Here is a 25,634-nt window from a genome sequence, read left to right as displayed (position 1 = left end):
TGGAAGTGAGTATTGGCAAAGGAGGGGAGGAGAAAATCTAGCATTCATCTGGCGTTGCCTCCTCTTTTAATCTCCCCCGAATCGATGGCATAGATTTTCCTCCCCCCTGGTTACCGCTGGCTGCGCTCATGTCCTGTACATGCAGGGTTTTTATTCAGACAACCCTCCCCTGATTTATGGGGATGTGTATGTGTTTACGCACTTAAAGGCAGTGGTAGTATAATCTGGACAGTATGTTTTATTATGTGTTGTATATGCAGGAGGTGTGTGTGTGTGTGTGTGTGTGTGTGTGTGTGTGTGTGTGTGTGTGTGTGTGTGTTTGATGGTGGACGTGCTCTAACACTGCGTCGCTGTGTGTGCAGAGCTGGATGCAGAGGAATGGTGCAAGCTGCTGTGCGTGGAGTGCCTGGGCAGCCGTCTCAACGACATCAGCCTGGGAGAGCCGGACCTGTTAGCAGCGGGGGTGCAGCGGGAGCAGAACGGTGAGTGCCCAATTAGTCCCCGCTAACACAGACAGCCATTCGGGGTCAATCTCTCTCACTCCGCACCCGCCACTGAGCAGTTACGGTTTGCAGTCCGGGCCTGTGTGTGTGTTAATGCAGCCGAGCACCTCGGAGGGTTAGGGGAGCTGAACAGCCACTGTCCAATTAGGCCCGGCTAATAAGGGCCATTTTTTTTTTGTCAATACCTGATCCGAAGTCCCCCGTTGCAGTCTTTAGTTACATTAGCACACTTTGGTTCAACTTCAGAGGTATGTTTGGGGGTGTGTGTGTGTGTGTTGAAGGAAACCTGTGTGTGAGAGTAAGAGCACAGGTCACAGGCTGTGGTAAGGGCTCTGTTCCAGGCCTAATGAGAAGTGCTGTGCATCACTGGCTTCCCTCATAATGAAGCTTGTCACAGAGATGGATGAGATTATGGCTCCTAAAGCCACGTGAAATAAATGTGCTTCCCCGCATATCCCACTCACAGGAAATGGAAAACGGGAAAGGAGAGGAGACAACAGGGGCGCTGCTCTCACAGTGGAGCTCATTCCCTGTGTAATTTGTAAACTCACGGAGGGAAATCGAAAAAGGCAACGGGCAAAGAGGAGCATTTTAAAGTTGTAAAAAGGCGAGTAATTGAAAAGAATTCGCTGTCACTTCAGACCATTTCATTTCACCACAGCCGTAAAGCGAAATCTTCTTCTTCAATGTAGCTTGGGCCCGTTTATTAAAGATGCACTTTTTTTTTTGTTTTTTTTGTTTTTTTTACTGGGTTAGGGTGAACCGGTTGAAGTATAACAACACAATCCCTCTGCTGTTTGGCGATTGCCCCCCCCAAAAAAAGAAAGTCTGCCTTGTTGCTCCGTTGCCTGTACACTGGGAGCGCATGAAAAAAAAAAAAAAACCAGGAGGCCGGGGGGTTCTGCAACCATGTTTCAATTAGTACCCCTCCCCCAAACAGCGAGCGCAGATAATTAGATCAGAGTTCATTTTCACTGTCCCTAAAAATATGCTGTTCTATGACACTGCCGTTTTATATCCGCCGCAGACACATGGCTTATTTTGAATCATTAAGCGTAATTAGTGAGAACTAATTTAGATTATGGAGATCTCTCTCCCTCCCTGTCTGCCTTAGAGAGTTGGTTTAATGTGAACGGGCAGATTTGGCTGCTTGATCCCGGTGCTGCTTGCTGGACGGCTAGTTAGACCCACTGTAGGCAGAGTGCTGTCTAAAAAAAAAAATTTTTAAGGGTTGTTTAACTCTTCATTTTGCCAAATGGATACAAAAAAAGAAGTGAGTCAGTCAGTTTAGTGTATACTATTCTCCGTAATTATATTCTATACTGATTGGATGATTGCATTGCAGAGATGTAATGTGGTGGCAATGTTTTAAATGTGTTAAATACAAGGCTTCCTATCCCTCTCATGCTCTGTATCTTAGCGAGGACTGAAGAATAATCCATCACTTGATAAGAACTGATCCTTTATCTTGATCAGGCTCTGCTGATCTGAACAAAGCTACATCCCAAACTATTCAATTAAGGTTAATCTTAATCCGTCTTTTTACAAATACAGCTGAATTTGTGAGAATCTTTGCCCCCGGAAACAGTAGCGGATGACATCTGATATATTACACCTACAATAATGAATTGTTAAGGACAGATAATTGCTATGGGTTTTGTCCTGCTAGCGGTCGATATTTGGACACCCTCACAGCCGAAATTCTGTCTATTTAAGCCAAAGAGTAGTTTGACATTTTGAGAAATCCACTTGTGTTTTCTTGCTTGGAGAAAAATGGGAAGTTTGACACCATTTTCATGTTTTTACAATAAATATGAGGCCACTACCAGCAGATGGTTAGGTTAGCACAAAGACTGCTAGTGGGGGGAAACCGTTGGCATGGCTTTAGCTGCCTACCAGCAACTCCAGTTAAACAAGATGAGATATGATGTGGCTTCATGTAGCTTTGGAAAGAGCCAGGCTAGCTGTTTCCAGCCTCTGTGCAAGGCTAAGCTAATTCGCTGTCGGTTAGAGCTACATATTTAGCATTGGCCACAGATAAGTGTACATGCTGTAGCTAGCCCAGGCTCTGCTATAATTCATCAAAACTACAGAGTACTGAAACAAAAAATATTCCTGGATAAAGATTTAGAATCTTTCAGATGTGAGTGCCACAAATGAGATTCATGATAGGGACAGACAACTGTTTCCAGTCTCTGTGTGAAGCTAAGCTAACTTGCCGTTGACTGATGCTACTTCAGCTATTGAATGCACGTTCTGTAGCTAGCACAGGCTCTGCTCTGATTTCATTTTAAACTACTTTTAAGTCCTGTAAAAATATAATTTTTGAAGCTTTCTAATGTATTAATGAATTTAATTCTGTTTACAAGTGTCGTTTGTGCATTTGTACCCTTTTTAAATGAGCTTATTGTCAATCTGTCCAGAACGTTTCAACGTGTACCTGATGCCCACCCCCAACCTGGACATCTACGGGGAGTGCACCATGCAGATCACCCACGAAAACATCTACCTGTGGGACATCCACAACGCTCGCCTCAAACTCGTCATGTGGCCTCTCAGCTCACTGCGCCGATACGGACGAGACTCCACCTGGTTCACTTTTGAGTCGGGAAGGTGTGTGTGTGAGTGGATTGGAGATGAGTGCCTGTGTTGTCTTGTGCGTACGACTGAAATGTTGGCGGGTTTGGGAAGGAAGGAAAAAAAAAAAAAAAAAAACTTTTGGAAGTGTCATAAAAACTTCAACAAAGCAACTTTGGATATCCAAAAACATCCTGGGATATCAACATTTGCTGCAGAGCCCTTCAGGCATTGATGTGACAGGTGCCTCTGTGAATGTGTGTCTTTGTTTCCGTACTGTATCGTCTCGCACACGTGTGTGTGTTTGACTTCAGTGGGCCGTTACATCAATGCGCCTCTCTGTAAGTGCACATTCAAGCATGCATATTTTGTAAATCAGCAAATCCAAGAGCAAGCGCGATCAAAGTGCGCGCACTTCTCTCTGTCTCTGTGTGTGTGTTCCTGGCGCAGGATGTGTGACACAGGAGAGGGTTTGTTCACGTTCCAGACGCGGGAGGGGGAGATGATCTACCAGCGGGTCCACTCGGCCACGCTGGCCATCGCCCAGCAGCACGAGAGGATGATGGAGGAGATGGAGAAGAGCTCGCAGGTATGTTTTTTTCTTTTTTTACATTTATCTGATATCTACAGCGGGCTCACACTGACGCCAACATTTTTTTTTATTCTAGCACTGCCAACATTACAAACAGCTTATAATGAGTGCAAGTGTCAGGAATACTTATTGAAAGCATGCGTCACCGTCACACACTCGATAATATATCCTGTTGCACCTACTGCTAGAAGCATCGTCTCTACATGCATCTGTTTTATGTTTAAAGGGGCGCTCTGTAGTTTGTAGTTTGAGATTCTAACTCAGAATGTTTATATTTACAGTATTAATGAGGCAATAATACAAACTTTTTTCCGTAACTCAATGAAGCGAGCTGTTCTCAGACAAAAATAGGGTCCCCAGAACAGTTTGAAGCTTGAAGGGTGGCTGGGTCCGCCACATATAAACAGAAGTAAATCAGTGTGGAATTGTGTTGTGTTGTTTCGCGTGTTATCACGAAAACAACGATAGTTTGTTGATTTAGATTGTTGAGGCATGGAAAAGTTAAAAGATCTTTCTCTTCTGATTAAAATTTCTTCCCCAAAACTTCAAAAAATAAATAAAAATAATTCCCTGTCCGCCTCTTATTTCACTGTCTGTTTGATTTAGACTGATCAATCAAGGCTGCTGACAGCATTATTTTTAGAACCCAGGGACCGCAAAAGCAATAAATGGTGATGGTTTCACAGAAAATATTTACACACACACACACACACACACACACATTTCTCTCTAGGTATTGCTGCCTGATCACTCCCCAAAGTGCTGCCCTGGGCCGGGAGTCTACCGATGCCCCACCGTCTTGGCCTCCGCTCCCTCCTTCTATCACAACACCAGTCCATCCCCTTCCTTCCTTCCTTCCTGCCTTCCTCCCTCCCTCCTTCCTCCCCGCTATCTTCTGTATTCTTTATTTATGTAGGCCTGCCTAGTGTTTGATGAGCCTTGACCATATGGCCGTGCGCTTGGACCCCACCATTTGGGAACGTTTCCAAATGCAGCACTTACCCTCGGCTCTATAAATCACACGGACCGCGAACCAGAACTGACCACTTGCATTGGCAGAATGGGTGGATTAACATGAGTATTGAAGTATGTCACACGGTTGAGACGAAGCTTTCAGTTTTCACGCCGCAAAAACAAATCTTAAAAAAACAACAAACATATCAGCCAGTGGCACGACGACGCCACAATCCCATATCTCCCCTTTCTCGCCCGCCAAACACACCGTTCAGAGCGGAAACACGCCGTTCAAGCGGCAGCGCGACGCACTACGCGCCGTCTTTGTTTACTGACAAACCCTGAGCAATTTCCCCCCACTGTGAGTGAGCGACTGAGGAGCGACAGAAAGTGAGAGACACTGTGAGCTTTCTTTTGTCTCATTTCAGATCCACTCCAGAGAGACGCTCACCAAGTCCATCTCCCTGCCACGCAGCGCCTACTGGCAGCACATCACGCGTCAGAACAGCGTGGGAGATCTCTACAGTTACCAAGGTACGGGCACGAAGTTACTAATTATCACACGTGCGTCTGCTGCCATTTCTTCACCTGCCTGTGGCAGCGTCAAACAAGACAGCTGGAGAAACGGGAAGGCGAAGGAAGAGGGGAAACTACACCCATACGTGTGAACGTGTTTATCTGAATTTATTAGAATTTTGTTTTAATTCCTGAATATAATATTATATACACAGGCATAAATACAGGACGTAACTGAGAATAAATCACTTTCACTAGCATCTGTCACCCATTACTCAACCAAAAGAACTCAAATATGAGTTCAATGTCAGGAACTTATTTCCTATAAAGAACAATGACTTTGAGTTCATATTAAACTGACTTTACAACAAACAACAACTTTTCCATCACCCGGCGATAGAAAAGGTCTCTCGCAGTCACTGATGAATGTGACTCGCACAGCACAAAGTTCTGCCCATGCCGGGATTTAAAATGTGCAAATGAGATAAAGTAGCTTGTCTTCAAAGTTATTTTCTTAGTTTCTGCCTTTGAATTTCACAGTGTATCTTTAAGTTGGGCGTTTTTCTTTTATGCCACATTTGGTCAGGGATTCTGAACCTGGAGTGATGTGCTGGTAAAACAAGCTGCATACTCGCCATTTTTCTTGTTCCTTTATTAGTTTTTCACTGTGGGAAAAAGAACTAAGCAAATAAAAGAAATTATAATACTGAGTGAATTCCACTTATTACTGTGCGGTATAAAGGCAGGTCTCAGGGAAATTTGAACTCAAACACAGCATTTTCTATTTACTTTCAAACCTTTGAACACTATCAGCACCTACTTATTTTCTAAACTGGAACCAATTTATTTTCAAGATGTCTTGCAAAGTAAAATGATCTTGCTGCACGGACGGATAATTTCACCACCATGAAGACATTTTCTCCTCAAATTAAGTGTTTATTTCTTGTATCTTAGCTTTTCCTCTTCTACAGTGCATATTTAACCCTCAAAACAAGTGTACATTTAACTTTTTTTTAACATATACTTAAACATGTTTGTATTGCATTTCATTTTTCCTTTTCCCAGACATATGCCACAAGGCACGCCACATTGCATTTCACTCCACATATTGTGCATTTAACAAATCCCTCGAATCCTCGAGTCTTTGAATCCCCGACCTTCATCGGGCATCTGATTCACAATTTGGAACAACATCTTAATTCTAGAGCCGCGGGCAGCAGCAAGCAATCAAAACAGAGGCAAAATCTTGATAATTGATACGAGACTTGGATGAATTGTTTTGTCCGGGCTCCACTTCTACCTCATGTGAACTCCTTTTGTTGATAAAATCTTTTCCATTCTTCCTTCTTTAACTTTTTCTATCTCAATATTTAATTTTTATCTTAAGGATGCTTATAATCTCTTATTGATGTTGTGACTGCTCCACGTGTTTGTGATTTGATTTCCCTTCCGATCGGTTGTCACAGACTGCAGTGTTCAGTCTGTTGTTGTCCCACTGTGACTTTGATGTGTCCTTGTGCATCGTGTCGCAATGTGGACACCAGAAAGAATTCGTTCGGCATTTAAACTCAGAGCGTTTAAACAATGCGTTGACCGCCGTTTCTAGTATTTGAAAGGAAACACGACGGAACTGGTATGTTGACTTTGTCGCTTTTTCCCGATAATTCAAACGATTCTGACCATCTCAGTCAAGCAATTATTAAACAGCTAATAAAATGTCTTGAAATTTTGAACTACACAGCTGCAAAATAAGCTTTCAAACCATCATTCATAGAAGCGTAGCATGGAAACGTCTGAATTACGGATTTATCTCTGAAGTCTTCTCAGCCATTTAGAAATCATTTTGACTTGAGATGGAGTTGAGTTGAGTTGCTTTTTTCCGTCTGTCGTGAGAGAGATAAAAAAAATATATATATTATTGTGTTCCAGGAAACTAAATGTATGTGTGTGCGTGTGTGAGGGAGAGAAAGATAAATGTCACCCTAAATACATTAATATTGCAGCAGGTGCTCTGTAGCATCCCAGCTCAACGCTGTATATCCCCTGCTGTGTGCACTTAAATGCATACATAAGAAAGAGTGTGTGTGTGTGTGTGCATTAATATCGAGATGAAGACCAGAGGCAGAGAGGTGATTAGTGAGCCGATGAGATTACGCTCTGTCTATGGTATTAGTTGATTAGTAGACTTATCAGAGGATTACGGGCCTTTTGGCTCTCGCTGATAGAGCACAACAGAGAGCCGGGCTGAAAGAAGATGAAAGTCGCTCTGACATCATGGTTTTCTTTTGAAAAAGGCTGGATGTTGTTTTCTTTTTTTTTTTTTTTCCATTTTCATTATCATTTAATTGTGTCTTGATAAGCTCAAAAGCAAATTATGAGCCTCCCAAACACCAACATGTTTTTTTTCTTTTTTTCCTTTACTCACATACATTAAACCTAGAGGCCTCCACCTTGGGGGTCATTATTTATGGACCCGTTCTCCGTAAACTCCCCCTTTCGAAACTCTTCCTCTCCGAACTCTGGTGAGCACAGGAGCTCCTCTCTCATCCATCACCCTGGCACCTCTGCCGGTCCTCCCACACTTTTCCTCCGCGTGTCCGTCCGACTCAGAACCAGCCTCCACCTTCTCCTGCTCGAAGCGCGCGACCGTCATCTCCCCCTCCTCTCCCCCGCGACTAATATCGAATGCATCGGTGTGTTTGAGGACACGTCGAGAAAAAGAAAAAAAAAAAAAGAGGTCTTGTCAGACAAGGAGGACTGCAAGGTGATCGCGGCGGAGTGACAGGAGTTTAACCCGCCGGTGTGACACGGGATGTTTGGAGTGAGGAAGGTGTGTAGGGAGAAGCTCGCACACGTCAGGAGCTGCCGTTGCTTTTGACATGGCTGCGAGCTATCTCGGATGAGGGAGCGCACGCACAGTAATTGCATTGAGTCCTCATTGGCAGAAGGTCTCCACCTCCCCGGAGCTCTTTTACATCCTCTGCTGTCTGTGCTGCAACGCGGAAACTCCCATCATGACCTCGTGTGTTTGCACCTTTATTACGGGTATAAACTGTTCTTTTCTGCTCATATTTGTCTCCCAGAGTCATAACGCCGTCGCATCACAACACCCAGACATCAGACACGCGCTGTTAACTCACTCTTTACAGTCATATCAAGATTCATGGAGTCCATAAGCTATCAATGTCCATAAATTTAGTTAAATACGATGTGAAGGGACTTCAGATCCAGACATTTTCTTCGATAATATATCAGTAACCTGGATGATTGATGTCTGTACAGGTGTAAACAGGAAGTAGACAGAGCAGTGTGAAGTTCATGATAAATAAATAGCCGGAGGGGAAAAACACTGAGCTGTTTACAGTTTCAGGTTTAATATTCAGGCCTTTCATGACATTCATCCTCATCTGTTTTCCCCAGAATCTGAATTCTGATCGGTCATCCTAAGTGCCACCCCTAAAGTATGATTTTCTATCTGCCCAGTTTAATAAAGTCTATGTTTGTAGGTTTTTTAATGCAATTACTGTATGTTGCTTTGGATAAAAGTGCCATTTAATGAATGTAATGTGAAAAAAAAAAAATGTAAACACAGGAGTGTGAGAAAGTGCGAGACACTGTAATGTTGTTTAAGTGTGTAAGAAGTGGTCACTTGATGCCCCTCACTCACTTCATGCCTCCCCTGCTTGTGTCAGTGCCCCGATAGGGTCCCCCAGTCCCAAAAGTCTGGAAACGGCCCTGTTAGGCACATGTCACTTTTACTTTTGTTGTCATTTAGCCCAAACAGATAAACACAACCTGACAGCCTGACGTTAGGGACTGTCTTTTGGGATTTGGGATTGTAAGCCGACTATCTTGAAATGTTATATACAAAACCGCCTTTTTTAAAGTAAAAGCAGAGTTCATAGTGACCTGACAACAACTTTCTCCACAAATTCACCCATAATACATAAAACAGATTTTGTATAATAAACAGATGGGGATACTAGCTCTGCATTACACCCTTAGTCTTTAAATACATGTACATATTTATTTTACAAATGTAGTACAGTTGTAGCAGATCTCGTAAGGAAATGTGCCTTCAATGATCATCTGGTGTAAAATATAATGTTTCCACTGTATAGATGTGTCTCTCTGCAGTAGTGATAATATTAGCAAAAAACTATTTGGGTGCAAAATTGAGGTAAGAAATCTGGGATTTGGACCACGATGGGCCGGCTGCGATCACTCCTTGACCGAATCACTGCCCGCACGATGAATATCCAATCAGCACAGTCAATTTGCTGAGTCATGCTCGGGCTGCTTTCAAATACCCTGCGGGTCCGGGGGAATAATTAAGGAACGCCGTTCTCCTGTCCCGTCGAGGTTTGCCCACCTATTTGTTTATTTCTTTGCCTCAGTTAACGTGGGGGGGAGCTGGCAGAGAAGTACAGTAAGTGGATTATTTTAATGGATTTCACATCTGCCTTTTTTAAATGTAGCTGGAAACCCCTCTAAAAAAAAACAAAACAAAAAAAAAACAAAAAAGAAAAGAAACACATCCCAAACGGCTTGTTTGCCATAATTGAAAGTAATCATTGTCAAACGTGTTTTGTTTGAAAGAAATTGAGGGACTCGCAGCCCCTGACGTGCTGACCTTTTTTTAAAGCAAAACCCAGTGTAGACGTTTTAATCTCCACAAATGATACTCGAAGACAATGTATCTCCTCTCCGCTGCGTTCCACCTCCACTCTCCTAATGTTATTCACTCTTTTGCATTTCAGTGAAACTGCTCTGTTCCGAGTTTGCTGATGCATACAAATAAGTGCACTTTAAAGTTTTTTCGAGTTGAGAAAGCAAGGCGCCATGCCTGTCGGAAATGGTTCAATTACCAGCTCTAATAGTGGAATGGGAAAAAAGAGGGAACAGGAATGCGTGTATTTTCTTCGTGGGGCCATTTTTATGCAATTTTTTTTTCTTTTTGCCATTTCATACACAGAGCTCTCTCTCTCGCTGCATTTCATTGTGCTCTACAGTTTAGTGCTGAAGCATTAGCAATTCTAATGGGGACGGAGCGCTGTTCTTAGTTTGATCGGCTGGGAGTGATACGAGGGGATTTTACAGAGAGGGAGCAAGTATCAAAGGCACGGGGACAAGATGATAGGAGAGCAGGACGATAACACTATCTTATCTGCAACAGGCGACGAGGAATAGAGTAGATGTAGATGCAAAGAGGGGGGAAAAAAACGGAATCGCATGAAAAATTCATCACGGCCAGGTAAAACTGGGTCCAACTGTATTGGTCTCCTGGTGGAGGCTTGGGAGGAATTTAAAGGAGCATTATGTCGTTTTGGGGAAGGCATGTTTAAATCAGAAGATTTTAATGCTAACCTAACTTAGACTTAAACTGAATAAACTGAGTTTGCAAACTTACCATGAAGGACAACACAGTTTCATGCTGTTTTACTTTGTTTATATGTGGCGGACCCTGCCGCCTTTCCAGATCTAAACATTGTTCTGGGGGCCTTATTTTCCTCCCAGAGCAGCTTGTTTATTCAGTTATGTATTCTCTGTTTGTATTATTTGTAAATATTCCAAGTTTCTGAATTTATTTTTTCGGCTCTACATGGTGCTCCTTTAATCTCAGTCGTCAACGCGGGTTATCTGAATCCAAACTGACATAAATTGAGTCAGTCTTGAGGGCCGCGTTGGCTCGATCCCATATTCGAGGGTGTTGTTGCACCTGTGGCTGCTTCACCTCACAAAAGACACAAAGCTGGATGTCAGCAGCCTCGCATAATCCCGATTTTTTTTGTGGTCCGCGCAGCCTCGTATTCTCCGGTTACAGCTGTTTCTAGGGATGCCATCTGGGTGATGGCACCGCGAGGTAAGGAAGGTGCAGACAGGTGTGTGTGTTTGTGTGTCTACATACATGCATGAATAGGTGCTTGTGTGTCCAGGTCCGCCATTGTATCTGTCAGCATGTACGGTGCCCTCCCTGCCTGTCCTGTCTGCTCCGGCCCAGCAGCTGCCACCCCGGGCCAGATAGGATGACATGACCTTCCCTAGTAATGAAAAGGCACTGACAAATCACTGTCTGAGGAGGAGGAGGAGGAGGGATGCTGACTCCATCTTCCCTCAGTGTTTTTACAACTATTTTTGTTCCTTTTTTGTGTCTGTGTGCTGTGTCCAAACGTGTGGCTCTCGTCAGGGGTCGGGCATCAGACAACAAACTCCACTGTTTATGACCGAGGAGATGATGAGATCTGCTTCGCCCTCACTGTCTGCTCTGGGCTCCCTGCCTCTCTCTCTCGCTCTCTCTTTTTTTTTTTCCAGCCCAAATTGGCCTTGGTTTGAGGGGAGGGATTGTCTTGGCAAAGATGTGAAGAGGATATGCCTGGTTGCGCACCACTTGTTTCAGCAATCTATTAAGCACAACGGCGAGGGGAAAGAGAGAGAGCGTCCCTCCTTTTTTTAACCTGCAGTGTTTTTTTTTCCTTCTACAACACAGCCCGAGCTGCATTTAAAACATTAACCCTGAGCTTTGTCTCATTTTTTTTTTTTTTATTTCAGGGAGTGGTGGAAGGGAAAGACTGGCGGACAGAGGTGTGTATGCATGTGTGTGTGAATGACTCACCTGTTATGGCTGGTACTGTTTTGGTCTCCTCCTCACACCCACACCAGCTCCTCTGCGCTTCCTCCTGCAAGCTGTTCCTTCCACTCGCGCAGGGGAAAGTGCTTTTTCTCGTGTTCTTCCTTCTCGTTGTCCTTCTTTACTCCTGCTTCATTTCACTTCACGCACATTTCAGTTTTCAACAAGACTCGTCTGTCTCGCCTTTTCTGTGGCTCTGACATGCACACGCACACACACACATGCAGCCACTTGACATTGATTACTAGGCTGACTGGGTCATGTTTTATATCCTGTGTCGTGGTGAGTTGGCAGCCCATGTTGCGGTGTGAGCTCGATTCCGTTTGGTGGCAGCTGCTTGCTAGTGTGTTTGTGCATGGTGTTTGCTATATTATGAATGAAATTTAAAGGTGATCTATATTATGCTTTTTCAGTTTTTTTTCCCTTTCCTTCAGTGATGTATATAGATTATTAACACTGCTCCTGAAACACCTCGACAGTAGTTCCACCTTTACAGGGTTACTATGTTGTTTTGGAGAATTTTAATATTTACAAAACAAGGTACACAGAACACTGTTTGAAACTAGGAAAGGGGTCCGCTACATATAAACAAAGTAAAACATTATCAAACTGTGTTGACCTTTAAGGTCAGTTTGTTTATTTAGTTTATTCAATTATGAAAACAAAGAGTTTGTTTATTTAGTTTGTTTGGGCTTCCTCTACATGGTGCACCTTTAACTCTGTGACTTTGTGACATCACACTATCTCACCATGTCACACATTTTCGCAATATATGCCTAGCAGCTAGTTTGTTGCATAAGAATTGATTTAGCACAGCTGCTCTGTTGTTGTTAGCGGTGCTGGCTCAGGCGTGTGTGAGCTGACCAGTCAGAGGAGACTGGGTATCCGGGGGGCCTTAAAGAGACAGGAGCTAAAACAAAGCGTATCAGACAGAGCTGCAGTATATGTTGTTTTTTTGAGCATTTACTGTAAGCATGTAAACCTATTCTTGTCACAACCCATGATAAAATTATGAACCCAAAAGGGGAAGACTAAGCCTCATTTAAATTCAGTTAGCACCAACAGCAGAAAAAAATAAATGCTCTCTCTGTCGATTTTGCATGTAAGTTTTCACAGAAAACAAATCCTGTTTTTTAATTTGTTAATCAAATTTCAATTAACCTCCGGAGGTAAAATCAATTTGAATTGTAATAACTGTATTGACGTGCGGCCGCCCGTACTATCGGGCGCTATAGGTTAGAGTTGATCACAGTGTAGCACCTCCTGAAACATTCATAGGCGGCCACTTCCTCCTTGTTCGCTGCACGATCAGCATGATGCCGGCCACTTTATCCTCGGCCCACCTCACCGCGCACGTCTCCAAACAGCATTCTAATATATTATTAATGGTCTCGCAGTCGCACGGAGCGGCCCCCTCCACCCACAAGGATCCATTACTCCCTCACGGTGCAGTTAACCAATATGAACTGCAGAACAAATTGGTCCAATTAATTTAAATTAAGGTGGAGAGGGAAAGAGAGCAGACAGTCCAAACAGATGAGACAGGTTAGATCACTCTGCAATGAAGATGCTTATTTGAGACGAAAGGTTGGTTTCCCATCACAACTTAAGGATTGTATATTGTATTACGTGAGCCACCTACATCAGAGGGCTTTAACAGTTATTCTTGTGGTCTTGATTTGCACATAAATACATCAGCGTGGACAGTAGCTAAGCAACAGTTGTACCATGAACATACTGTCTGAAAAAAAACGGGACGTGTTGTTTTCTGATGTCAGGTATCGGCGAAACAGATACGCTTATTTCCGTTCGGCTGAACAAAGAAGTGCTCCATTGATTTCCCCCCTCTCCACTTTTTCTCTCCGCAGGAAGCGGCCTGACAATGACTTTCATCCCTCGAGCACAGACGTTCCCCAGCTTTCTGTCTGACGAGCCGGAGCGGGAGGAGGAGGAGAGCCAGCGCCAGGAAGAGGCGCCATCGCCCTCTAGTGGCTGCGAATCCAGTTGCAGCCTGAGAGCCCTTCAATGACAGAGAATTGCTCTCCCACGACTGGACACTTTACCCTCCGCTGTAGAAAGGTTGTAGAAATATGTATAGGGACATGTGTAATATATCATTTCCTGGTGAACAATAGTGTCAACTGTAGGGCGAGTGGGACTAGAAAAGGATCCCGAGAAGGGGTGATTCTTGTGTGTGCTGTGTGACAGCAGCGAGATTGCACCAAAAATCATGTTTAAATGTAGTTTTTAAGTTGTCATTATCCCCTCAAAGCCAGCAGGACCCCCCCCCCCCTTCCCACCCAAACCTCTGCACTACATAGTACTAGAAGTTAAAGGTACTAACACTGTAAAACAGTATTTCCTTCTGAAATTGATGAAATCATACTGGGTCTCATTCCAACAATGTGCCGCCTCAGCAACCATGTTCCAGAGAAACTCCACCATCTTTGACATGCAATCCTCCCCGTGCTCGCTCCACTTTGCTCCCTTCTCAAAGAATGTGAAATTGATCAATGCCTTACACAAAGAAAAAAAACAAAAAACAAAAAAACGCTTCACTTTGACGGCAGTGATGAATCAGCTAAAGCCCTTAATCGGTTACACCCAGCATAAAAAGGGGGGGGGGAAGAGTCATTCAGAAATGTGCTTCAAGGATATAGGAGTGGACTGCCGTGTCAGAAATGATGGAATGCAACCTTCTCGCAGCCTCTTCTTCAGACTGCCAAACCCACATTACACTAAAGCAGAGCAATTTGGTTCTAATGGCTCGCCAGCTCTTCTCCAGACTCATATACTGCACAGTGTGTGATAGCTGGCTCATTAGCAGAGGGAAAGAGGTGAGATGCTGGTGACCTGATGGTGCGAGCTGTGCAAGGCAGAAGTAAAGTGCTATGTCCGCTTTTAATATTGAAATTTGGGAGGAAAACAGCTTCAGTGTAAAAATCTGTTTAGCAAAAGGCGCAAAATTCTTAATTTCTGACCCAGCAGTCCGACAGCTAACTTACTGTCAGTCCCCAGTGCTGTCTTGTTTTCATCTTATTAGCAACAACAGAGTTTTGGGAAGTCCAATTATTTGCTGACAGTTAGATGAGAGGATTGATGCGGCTCTCATTGCTGTACAAAAATGGCCATTTATCCCAAGACCTGGAAACAGGATCAACAGCTAGCAGGGCTCCGTCCAAAGCTGAAAAAATTGGCCTGCCTGCGCCTGGCGAGCCACAGCTTGCTGCTTTTACACTTCAGTTTTCATACAGAATAAACAAATGAGATATATCTTGTTAATTGGAGTGCTGTACAGGGGCTGGTAAGCAGAGCTAGCTTAGCCAGCCACAGTAGTGTTCCCTTTTTCCAGTGTTTGTGCTTAGCTAATTAAGCTAACCAGCCTTTGGTGTTACAGCTTTGTATTTAGGAAACGGACAACAGCTTACATGAGAAGATTAATACCACTTTCATGTCTATGTGAAACCACAACTTGTTGCTTGCACACTTAAGTTTTCTTACAGAATAAACAAATTAGATTCATCTTATTACATTTATTTAATTAGTGAGCTTTGTAGGTGCTAGGTTAGCTTAGCTTGTTTCCCTATTTTCCAGTGTTTGAGCTCAGCTAATTAAGCTAACCAGCTGTTTAGTAGTAGCTTCATATTTATCATACTATCATCAAGAGTGGTATCAATCTTCTCATTTAACTCTAACCAAAAAGAAAGTATTGCAATTGAAAACACATAATTTGACCCAGTAGCCTGGCTGCTACCTTATTACTGCCGATTTCCAAGCCTTTTTTTCTGTTTATTAGCAACAGTATGAACCAGAAAGAGACATTTGGGGAAATCCACTTATTTTCTTTCTTGCCAAGAGTCGGAGAGCAGACTGATACTAGTTTCATGTCTGTGCATAGATATAGATAGAGATATATATATATATATCTCATACAGACATGACAGTATCAATATTCTTATCTAACCCTGTCAAGAAACTAGAAGGTGTTTCAACAGTTCCAACAGAATTACGATAAAACACACTTTCTGATCCAGTAGCCTGAAAACGACCTTATTTTCAGTGTCAGTTGAATGCTGTGTTGTTTTCCATTCATTAGCCTCATTAGCAACTGTGTGAACGAGAAAGAAATCATGTTCGAGGCCATTCTCGATCACCAGAAGACCATTTTAGTAAACCCCTTCTGTAGCATGTGAGTTTTGAATTTGTTTGTCCCTCAGTACATGACAACTGTGGCGATAACGTCCTCCTTGAGTAAGAAGTGCCTTTCTGACACAGACTGCAGAGTGTGAGACCTCACCAGGGCGCCATCTTCGGGCTTTGAGTTTACCTTTGTGGATAGAATTTAGCTCTGTACCGCTTGAAAAAAAAAAAAAATAAAAAAAAAATAATAATATATATATATATATATATATATATATATATATATATATATATATATATATATATATATATATATATATAGTCTAACGTTTTCTCTCTTATATACTGCAGACCCAGCTGTGAAAGGCTATGCCACGTTAAAATACTCACAACTAACTGAAGCAGAGCCAACTAAGAATAACACACATTACCTGTTGGTAGGTGGGCGTTAGCAGACACTTATCATCCATTTACATTTTTGTCGTAATCTGCTTGTTACACGTTTTGGAAAAAGACATGATTCTCTTACATACAGATATTCCAGCACTCACGACAATCAGTTTAAGGCGGGCAAAGCACCCGTTTTGTCCAGACATCAAGTTACAAGCACTGATTTTGTGTTGAAGTTTAATAGTCAGTCACTTTTATTTGTATTTAAAGAACTCACATTTTATATTAATTTGAGCATCAAACAACAAGTGCCCATCTGCCAGTGGCTCTGCACACGGAGCTCAAGGTAACGGTTTGTAGAAATATAAGACAGTTGTTGATGTTTGGCCACATTTCTGCCGTACTCATCTTGAGTCTTAGCTCAAGTGTGTTCAATATATATATATACATATAATAAATCTGCTGCATCTGGACTGTTCTGGAGCCATGCTGTGGAGCCCCGAGGACGTTATAGTTGACTGTGTTTACCATTTACAGTTTTTTTTGTCGTTCGCCGTAGCAGCTCACTTGTTGAAGGTACGACGTGTCGTCATGATTTCCTCTGTTGTTGACTGTGTTTGTATCCGCCATGTTTCGTGTTCCGTTACTGTCAGATTATATGTTGATAGCACTTTGAATACATTGAGTGTAGGACTACAGTTTTCACTAAATGTACATATGTAATGTTTTTGATGATAAAAAAAGGTAATAAAATTGAATGTTCGATCATGTACCAGCATTGTTTTGCTGCCGACAGGAACGCCGGACGGAGGGTAAGAAGGTTAATGTTAAAGGAGTTGTTCGACATTTTTTTTCTTCTGGTTTTTCTTTTTTTTTTTTTTTTAAAGATGGCTGCCGAGTAATAAGACTTAAAGGATGTGAAGCCGATCCAGTAACATAACCAGCCTACCAACACCTTGAGAATCACCTGCAAAAAACCCCCCAAAAAACAAAAACAAGTTGTCCATGTTATTTTTAGACGTGTAAAAATGTCAGTGTTACGTGGAGATACTGGCCAGACTACTTGTAGCGTGACTTTCTCATGGTTTCAGGAAGTTACTGCCATTAGCACGAACAACCTGGCGAAAACCACTGTCAAACCACAAATAGTCATTTTCACACTTAAGACGTATAAACAAGTGAGCCTCAGTGGTGTTACCTTCAGTTCTCTTCTTCAAGTCTCAGTGTAAAGTTTATCAAGCTAGCAATAACTGCGATATTTAGCGCACAGACTCACTGTCAAAGCACTCCCTTAAAAATTCTGAGCATGCACTCGATGATGTGCGGTGTTTTCATTTTGCAGCAAACAATCCGTTTACTAGAAAACGTTTTTGGCCAGCGATTGTCTTTCTCTTTCCCTGTTATTGCACTCTCACATCACAGGAAATCAACGAGGTAGTGGTGGTTATGACACATTTTTTATTTATACCACTTTTTGCAGCTCACACACATCAGTTTCAGTACCACCGGTCACCCACACAGTATCACAGTCAAATGTACAAGTTGCAGCTTCTACAGTTTCACCGGCAACAGCTTGATGAGAGAATGAAGGCAAAAAACACCCCAAAAACTTGTGTGATTCCAAACTATATATTGTCCCTTTTTTTTTTAACGTTCCACATTTCTTAGCTTGTCCACATTTGTCTGGTTTCTTAGCAGAATAGCCTGCATATCCGTTACGGCCTCAGCCACTGCCTCCATTTCTATGGAGAGATGAATCAGATTACATATAAACAACACACAAACCTCAAAAATTGATTGAAGCACTTAAACAAGCTTGGAAATGAAAGAAAGAAAAAAACAGGACACAGGAAACAGTAGAAAGATGACGTATAAGGAGCTAAAGCACAGGATTAGCTAATTAGAGTTTAGCTTTCATAACAAGAGCGTGCTGTAACTAGAACGTAGCCATCCTAGATAGAGAGCCCGTCGGGGGGGAGCGAGAGTCTCAAGTGATGGTACAGTTCTGACTGACTGCTTTTCTTTTCTGTTAGATGATTAGACACCATTGTCAGGCTTTGAATGGAAACCAGGAGGGATGAAAGTAAAAGGAGAGCAATTACACAGGCTTTTGTCAGTCGTTTTACTCGGGGGTTAGGGGAGTGAAAAGAGCGATTATACAGCCCTTTGTCTGCTCTCCGTGCATGACGGCTACTGTCAAATATTGTTTTGCCCAAAACAAATATTTCCTCTACAGTAATTATGAAGAAACATACTACATTTAATTAGCGGGAGCGGCGCTTGACTCTGAACGGCGTCCTGAGACTCGCGTGAGCGCCAAACACAGTGTGAATATTAATCGGCGTCACTGTGATCCCTGCTCGGATAAATGATCATCATTTTTTTTTGCTCGTATGTACACTAATCAGAGAAATGCTGAGGGCAAGCGGATAGACGGCTGTGACAGACTGAAGACTCACATCAAGCAGTACATCTTATTTACCGCCGCTCATTTGCAATGAGGCTGATGACGGGCTTTGTGCGACTGTACGCTCTGCAGGTTGGCATAGACCGGGCAGTTTCTTATCGGCCTGGGTTTCTTCCTGGGATGTAAGGAGATGTTCTCGTAGAAGTTTGGCTGTGAACGTGCGGCAGATTATGTTAGTAAATGAGGCGTTAGACAAGAAGTGACAGACGATAATGGAAGGATGATAGCGAGGAGTAGCTTGGCAAAAAGTGTTCAAATGTCCCTCTGAACAGGCTGAATGTGAAGTTTTTTTGTGATATAAAATTATATCTTTACATGACACAGCCGATATCACAGCAAAATGGGTGTTATATTGTTTTCAATAAAGTTATATTAAGTAAAATTCTTAAAGGAGACATTTCATGCTCAGGTTTAGTTCAGTTTCATAACTTTACTTCGAAACATTCTGTTTTAGGTCCCATCTCTTTAAGGCCCCTCCCTCCTTGAATATTCAGACTGCTCTGATTGGTCAGCGTGCACATGCCTGAGCCAGCACAGCTAACAAAAACTAAGCTGCTGTGCCAAATCAATTCTTGCTGCCAAACTATCTACTTTAGGCGCTCAGTCACAGAACTTGAAGCGAGACTGCTGAGGAGACATTCAGGAGCAATGTTTTCTCTGGGAAAAAGGAGCTTCTGTCAGTGCTTTGACCTTTTCTAAAAACACTCAATAGAAAAAACATAATAAGCCTCCTTTAAAATTCATGAGATAAAAAGTGTTCTCCACCAATCTGTTGTCATTTCGACAAGCTGCTCTTGTACATGATCCAAAAGCCGTGACGCTGTCAGTGCTCGTGAAGCGGCATTAGTGAAGTCAGCAGGTATACATACAAAGTGTCAGGGTACATGGTGAGAGATGAGCTGTACCAAACAAGATTAAGAGTAAAGTGTAACGGGTTTATAATGAAGTGCCTGTCTGAAGAGAAGGTAAGGGAGTGCCGTAAAAGTGTCAAGTGTAAAGACAAGAGTAGATATGATGAGTGACGCGAGGCTCACCTGTCTCTGAGATGGGTGCAGTTTGACTCTGTACTCCTCTCTCTTGGTCTTCTTCCTGTGGGGATTACAGGACGAAAGAATAAAACAACAAAAGAAATGTAGGTTTGCCACCACAGTTGGTACACACATCCCAACGACTCCAATGACGCCCTCACTTTTCATCTAGCGCCACCCGCAGGTCAACTCTTCCCCTTTTCCGCTGGAATATCTCAGAATTTCCCTCACAGATTGTCGCAAAATGTTGCAGATATTGATGGAGTGTCCTGCTGCCGCACCATGGAAAAGTAATGACTCTGGTGATCTGACCTTTCTTCTAGCCCCACCATCAGGTCAACTTTTTAATCAATCAAAAACTGAAACAAACCACCTCCAAAGTTAAAGACATTCCAATCAGCCTCACTTGTACTTAGTGTTTGCTGTGAAGGAATCCTAGCTGAAAACATTAAACAGTTTCACATAATGACACCTATGTTTCGTGGTGCAGAAGTATCTATCGAAGTTAGCGTAGTTGCTAAGCAACTAGCCCCGGCGTGTCCCGGTCCAACATCCCCATGCTAGTGGTGTAAACACCAACACTCCTGGGATTCTATGAGCTCCCAGTCCGGGCCACTAAATGTAAAATCACCCGAGCTAACTAGCCAATGGCAGTTAGCAGGTGATATGTTGCCCCCGTTTGTTCTGGGCATGAATTTGACTGATAGCCACGTCATTTATACTGCGTGCTAAATTATGATGGCGATCTCACCTGTGAATCACTGCTAGTACGATGATGGCTACAAGCAGAACGAGCCCGGCAGCACCAGCCCCGATGTAGATATACATCATGTACGTGGACAGGCTGAACCCACCTGGATATAAATTCAGAGAAAATAATGAGATTATAAAATGAACTGAAACCGCTGGAAAGAAAATGGTTTTCACTTCAGCAGAAAAAAAAACAAAACACCATTGTGGTTGTATTGTGTTTGCGGTGAGTGACACAATTCAGAATATCTTTCAGTTCACGACTCACAGGTCCAACACACGTTTAAGTACTTGTGGTGTGCAGAGACACACACACACACCTACACACGCACACCTACACACACAGCTTCCCAGTAACAGTAAAGAGAGGGCTGCTGCAGGATGTGGTCGCCTCAGCAGATGCCTGCTGAATTGTTTGACATTAACGGATACAGCATTGTTTCATTGCATTCATTAGTTTTCATCAATCACCGCGTCGCTCAGACATGTTAAGATTCATAAATCATTTTTAGAATGAGACACAATTCATCATCTTGTCATATGTGCTGGATACATGTGTATGTTCCACACTGCGTGCTGTGTGTATGTGTACCTGGAGGGGGCACGGTGAGCAGCACTGTGGTGGTCTGCACCCCTGCGTCTGTGCTGAAGGTGCAGCGGTAGAAGCCTCCGTCTTCCTGCACCACACCTGTCAGGTGCAGGCTGACATCCAGGCTGTCCGTGCAACTGACCCTGCCCCTGTCGCTGTAGTCCTCAGCCAGCAGGCCCCCTTCCACCTTCTTGCACACTCCGATGATGCCCCAGGGGTGGCCGTGCGGCATCTTCTCCAAAATGACCTGGTACACGGTGCCGTTGTGCTCGTGGTTACAGCTGATGGTGAGGTTGTTGTCCTCCTCGGCTACCAGCTCCATGTCCGGCGTGATCGGCTCCAGGGTGGGGGGCTCTGTGCCGTTGTCTTCTTCTGGGGGCTCGTCTGCAAACACAGGAAATGTCTCGTTAGAGAAAGAAAGAAATCTTAATGCGTGGTGGAAATTAAAGGCTGGTACAGTAAATCACATGCAAGTTTCATTTCTAACACTAACATCACACTTAGTCATTCAGCAGGGGCGCAGCAGTGTAATAGCTTAAACTTTCCCCTTCACATAGCTTTTACCTAAATCTTCCACCTGAATGTTCCTCGTCCAGGGGCCTTGAGGGAAGGTCTGAACAGAGCAGTGGTAGAGCCCGATATCCTGGTGAGTGACGTTCCTCATGGAAATACTCCCATCCATAGGCGTGTTCTTGAGGAACTCTATCCTCTCCCGGTAATGGTGCGAAAAGGCCACGCCGTACTCTGGATGGAAAACAGCTATCGGGTCCTTGTCTGGTATTTTGGTCCAGGACACCATGCTGAGGTTGCCGTCCCAGGGGCACAAACACTCAAGCACCATTCCTTCCTCCAGACGCACCGTGACAGCATCTTTCTGCGGGACAGCAACTGGACAAAGTGCAACTTTTTAAATCAGAATTTTGGCCAAACAAATAATAAAAAAAAAAGAATGTAAATAAGACGCAAGAGTAATCAGTTGTTTGAATAGAATCATAAACTTACAAGAAATAACATTCACACCTATGCAGAGAGGAAGAAAAAGGCAACGTTTCCCCCCTTAATCTTCTCCACTTGAAGATTACCTCAGCTATTCACAGCTTCGAGGCCATCCCTCGGGTAATGGTAATTAGGCTAATTTGAGCCAGTACACAAAAACACAGCTGACAATAGTTGGTGATCAAGCTTCCAAGTTTTCAAAGCCTTTTATCTGAGCTGAATGACAACTGATTTCAAGTCCGGTGATGCCCCTGGGAGAGCTCTGGCAGGTTTAGAATAATAATGTCTTGCAAAACTCACAATAACAAGTTTTTCTACCTTTTTTTTATTTATTTATTTTTGTTACCAACCAATTTAGCCAAAAGTGAAGAAAACTGAGAAATGACTTTAAGATTATAAACTGATGAAGCTTTAACAAAAAAAAAAAAAAAAAAAAACACAGACAACAGAGGATTCAACTTTGAACAGACTATGTAAGTACCATTATTTGACACTTCCATTCATGACAAATTACTCTTCTAAAAAAGAACTTTAGAAATAAGTCTCAAGCCCATACCTTTAAGAAAAGGAAGAAAGATGAGTACCACGAAGTACCAGTGGTCCTTTTGTACAGCTTCCATCTTGCCCCACCGAGGGAGAATGAAAGCTGCATTGATGAGACGAGTGGAGAGGCACCCGAGCTGCACTTCCTGCTAGCTCTCTGGCTGCAGATGCACTTGAGCTACTGGGGCCACACTTCATGGTAAACCCACTGTTAGCTCATTCCACACAGAGGGGCACTTTATCGCCGGGTGCTGGGAACGGGAGACAAGCTTACGGCACGATGCTGCATGCTGGGAGCCATAGTGAAGTTTTCCAAACTGTGCCGACGCTGCCCTCAGCTGTCATGAACGGTTTTTAATCCAGTATACAAGCATTTTAAAACTTCAGTTAGAGCTTTAGAGGGCTGTTTTTTTTTGCCATTTTGAAAAATACAAATTTGAGATTGGAGGATGCAAATAACTAACTTCTGGGTGGTTTCCATGAAGATGTGATGCAGATATTTATGTTACGCAGGGGATGAATCCTACTAACTTTGAACTTTCATCTCTCTAGAACCATTATCAGTTGTAAATGTGGGTTTTGGGGTTAACTAGCAGTGGCGGATTCTGGATGTTTGAGGGACAAGGGCGGGGAAAAAATGACCGGGCACCAGCTGTGTGCGATGGAGCACTAATGTGTAAAAAAAGGCTCTGAAAGGGAACCCCAGAAGGTACCTGATCATGTTTTATCAACCACAGTGGCATCCAAGAGGGAACACTTTTGAGTCCACATGTTAACATGACCACCCCTGGATAAACTAGGATGCTGAACATGGGTAACATTACACCTGCAATGTATCAACATGCTAGCTTTAGCTGGGCGCGTTAGTATGCCGATGTTAGCCAGAAGATTTAAGTAGCTCAGTGCTCAAATGGGCAGTAATCAAAGTTTTCTGCTTCAGCGTACACACATGAAGTGGATATGGATGGATATAGAATAATAAAACCAGAGTTTGCATTGGCTCCCTATAAAACCTCACTATCACTACTCCATTTCTTTAGCCACAGGGCACTCACTCACCCAGGAAATGGAAGATTAACCAGCCATCTATCTCTATTATAGACAAAGTGATTGAATAAACTCATGTTTTGTCCGGAGGTGTTGTTATTTGTGACTCTGAGGAAAAAAATATAAAAGATCCAGATGTCTTTGCAATAGGGAAGCCAACAATAATAACACTTGGACATGCTAAGGGGGGGAAAGTTGTCTGATGCTACTTTAATTAAAGCCTCATGTAGCTGCTAGCATGATTCTAGACTTTTTGTGCTTGAGAAGGCAGCTTTAATGAGCTGAGGATTGTGGGTCAGAATAGCCAGAAAAGCAAGCAAATGCGACAAGGTGAAGAAGGCCGTCCTCGTGTATATGGCATACATTTGACACAACTTCTTGTTTCCTGGAAACACTAGGTTTACAGTATCTGTGAGCCAGCTGTGTTGGCTATCACCAGGTAACCCACGGGGGTGTTGGGTGGAACAGGCACTTCTCACAACCACAACCACACTAGCGGTGTTTGAAGCCACAGCTGTTCCCCCCCAGCAAAGAAATGACGCTGTTTAAAACAGAAAAGGAAAGCATGGGTAGATTTGGTTTGATTTTAGTTTGGGGTAAAGTCAGACAACACGAGGCCGAGCTAAATTTGCGACTTGGCACTTTAATATCAAAATAACTTCAAGTATAAAACATGATACAAAACAAACAAAATAAATACAATCAGTTTTTTAGCAGCTGGGAGAGGTTCTCGAGGCACTTCAACAGGTAGGCGCTCTTAGGCTCCTGTTTCTTTTCTGCGTCTGTGGTTTATGTGAAGAAAAAAAAAAGGCACGATCGTAAACAACAGGACATGAAAAACCTAATGATCAGATGTTCGGCGCCGTGACAGGTGCTGATGCATGCTCGTCATCAAAGTGAATAAATGCATACCCTTCTTAGAGATGGTATGTGCCTCCTCAATTTTCAATCGAACAGAGGGACACTTCAAAGTAGTCTTGGCCTTTGAGGGGAAATGAGAAAGACAGATTAGTCAGAAACCAGGAAGGTTTTCTTTTCTTTTTTTCCTAATTCATTTAGGAGATAAAAAGGCAGATCGTCTCCTCTGTGTGTGAGACGACAATGAAGCTTTCAAACAGACTTATACGAGACAGAGTGAAGACACCCTCGGATTTTATTTGACATTTATCGCCAATGAATTCAAACACTAGCCTGAATTTACTGTCGCTGAAATAAAGTTTTAGTGCGTGGATGCATGTGTGCGTGTGTTTGTACCCTTTGGTTGTTATGGAGCAAAGCCCAAAGTGCAGAGGCTCCCATACACCGAGTCTCCGTATCTTTACTGTCCAGACAGCACAGCAACACCTTCATGGCATTACCTGGAGGAAAGATGTGCAGATAATCATCAGAGATGTTTCGTAAACTGTAAAAAAAAAGCAAAAAAAAGCAATCGGATATTTTTTTTTTTTTTATTCAAAATGACAAGAGGGATTCTAGTTATGGAAACACAGATAATATATAAGCATAGAAAAAAAAACCTGAATAAACACAACACATTGATATTTTCTGGTGCAAACAACCGCTGTACTGAACCCAGAAAAAAACATGTCTGGCAGTGTTTTACCACAGTGTGAATATCTGGGTCATTTCCAGATATCACACAGCAACGTCTGTTTTGCATATTCACCCATTCTCGCAGAATGGAGACGGCGGCAACGCAATCACGTAGCTCACAATCACCGACTGAGATCGCACTGCATGCAAGACGCACAGGAAACTTGATCTTTCCACAGGAAACAAAAGTACTGTCAAGAGGTAGATTTCACCCACCTGGTCCTGCAACTCCCACCTACAGCCTCGCTTGGGTGGCTGAGGGGTCGTCTGTGACTTCCTCTCCGTGTCTTAGAGCTATAAATTTCTGTATGCCTGCTGCAT

At 43.1% G+C, this 25,634-nt stretch overlaps 3 protein-coding genes and 1 long non-coding RNA gene across 12 annotated transcripts in view; 1 reads left to right on the top strand and 3 right to left on the bottom strand.

Moving 5' to 3' along the window:
- Positions 1 to 12,065, bottom strand: part of LOC119008546 — a 49,317-nt gene extending 37,252 nt beyond the window's left edge. Inside the window, exon 1 of one of the 3 annotated variants that reach the window (XR_005071448.1) lies at positions 11,756 to 12,065. This is a non-coding gene — a long non-coding RNA (uncharacterized LOC119008546). The remainder of the gene's footprint in view (positions 1 to 11,755) is intronic. The other 2 variants (XR_005071447.1, XR_005071446.1) reach the window with 2 other exon arrangements.
- dok6 (docking protein 6) overlaps positions 1 to 17,207 on the top strand; it is a 54,219-nt gene extending 37,012 nt beyond the window's left edge. The window contains exons 4-10 of one of the 3 annotated variants that reach the window (XR_005071445.1): positions 363 to 482; positions 2,927 to 3,116; positions 3,531 to 3,669; positions 5,055 to 5,160; positions 11,692 to 11,724; positions 13,639 to 13,849; positions 17,188 to 17,207. Coding sequence is in view for 2 of the 3 variants with exons in the window: in XM_037078959.1 (XP_036934854.1) it covers positions 363 to 482; positions 2,927 to 3,116; positions 3,531 to 3,669; positions 5,055 to 5,160; positions 11,692 to 11,724; positions 13,639 to 13,799 (749 nt within the window). In the remaining variant the exon portion in view is untranslated. Of the gene's footprint in view, positions 1 to 362; positions 483 to 2,926; positions 3,117 to 3,530; positions 3,670 to 5,054; positions 5,161 to 11,691; positions 11,725 to 13,638; positions 17,073 to 17,187 lie in introns of those variants that run through there. The other 2 variants (XM_037078959.1, XM_037078960.1) reach the window with 2 other exon arrangements.
- Positions 17,208 to 17,738: 531 nt separating this feature from the next.
- Positions 17,739 to 22,876, bottom strand: cd226 (CD226 molecule). Of its 5 annotated transcripts, none has more exons than XM_037078336.1 (7): positions 22,687 to 22,872; positions 21,699 to 22,022; positions 21,138 to 21,518; positions 20,547 to 20,649; positions 19,802 to 19,856; positions 18,760 to 18,917; positions 17,739 to 18,042 (listed from the first exon to the last, which is right to left on the bottom strand). In XM_037078336.1, the coding sequence occupies exons 1-6, from the start codon at positions 22,748 to 22,750 to the stop codon at positions 18,789 to 18,791; spliced, it is 1,056 nt and encodes a 351-aa protein (XP_036934231.1). In that variant the 5' UTR covers positions 22,751 to 22,872; the 3' UTR covers positions 17,739 to 18,042; positions 18,760 to 18,788. The 5 variants fall into 5 exon arrangements, with proteins under 5 accessions (XP_036934231.1, XP_036934230.1, XP_036934233.1 ...); XM_037078335.1 differs by having other exon boundaries at positions 18,783 to 18,917; positions 22,687 to 22,750; XM_037078338.1 differs by lacking the exon at positions 22,687 to 22,872 and adding an exon at positions 22,137 to 22,306.
- Positions 22,877 to 24,343: 1,467 nt separating this feature from the next.
- rttn (rotatin) overlaps positions 24,344 to 25,634 on the bottom strand; it is a 36,197-nt gene continuing 34,906 nt past the window's right edge. Inside the window, exons 47-49 of the mRNA XM_037079410.1 lie at positions 24,975 to 25,078; positions 24,633 to 24,702; positions 24,344 to 24,502 (exon numbers count right to left, since the gene is read on the bottom strand). Of these exons, the coding sequence (XP_036935305.1) occupies positions 24,423 to 24,502; positions 24,633 to 24,702; positions 24,975 to 25,078 (254 nt within the window). The 3' untranslated portion in view covers positions 24,344 to 24,422. The remainder of the gene's footprint in view (positions 24,503 to 24,632; positions 24,703 to 24,974; positions 25,079 to 25,634) is intronic.

Source organism: Acanthopagrus latus, chromosome 19 (assembly GCF_904848185.1).
Source record: "Acanthopagrus latus isolate v.2019 chromosome 19, fAcaLat1.1, whole genome shotgun sequence".
Taxonomy (NCBI): Eukaryota; Metazoa; Chordata; class Actinopteri; order Spariformes; family Sparidae; genus Acanthopagrus; species Acanthopagrus latus.
The sequence above is the reverse complement of the archived record's forward strand: the minus strand, read 5'-3'. Positions and strand labels throughout refer to the sequence as shown.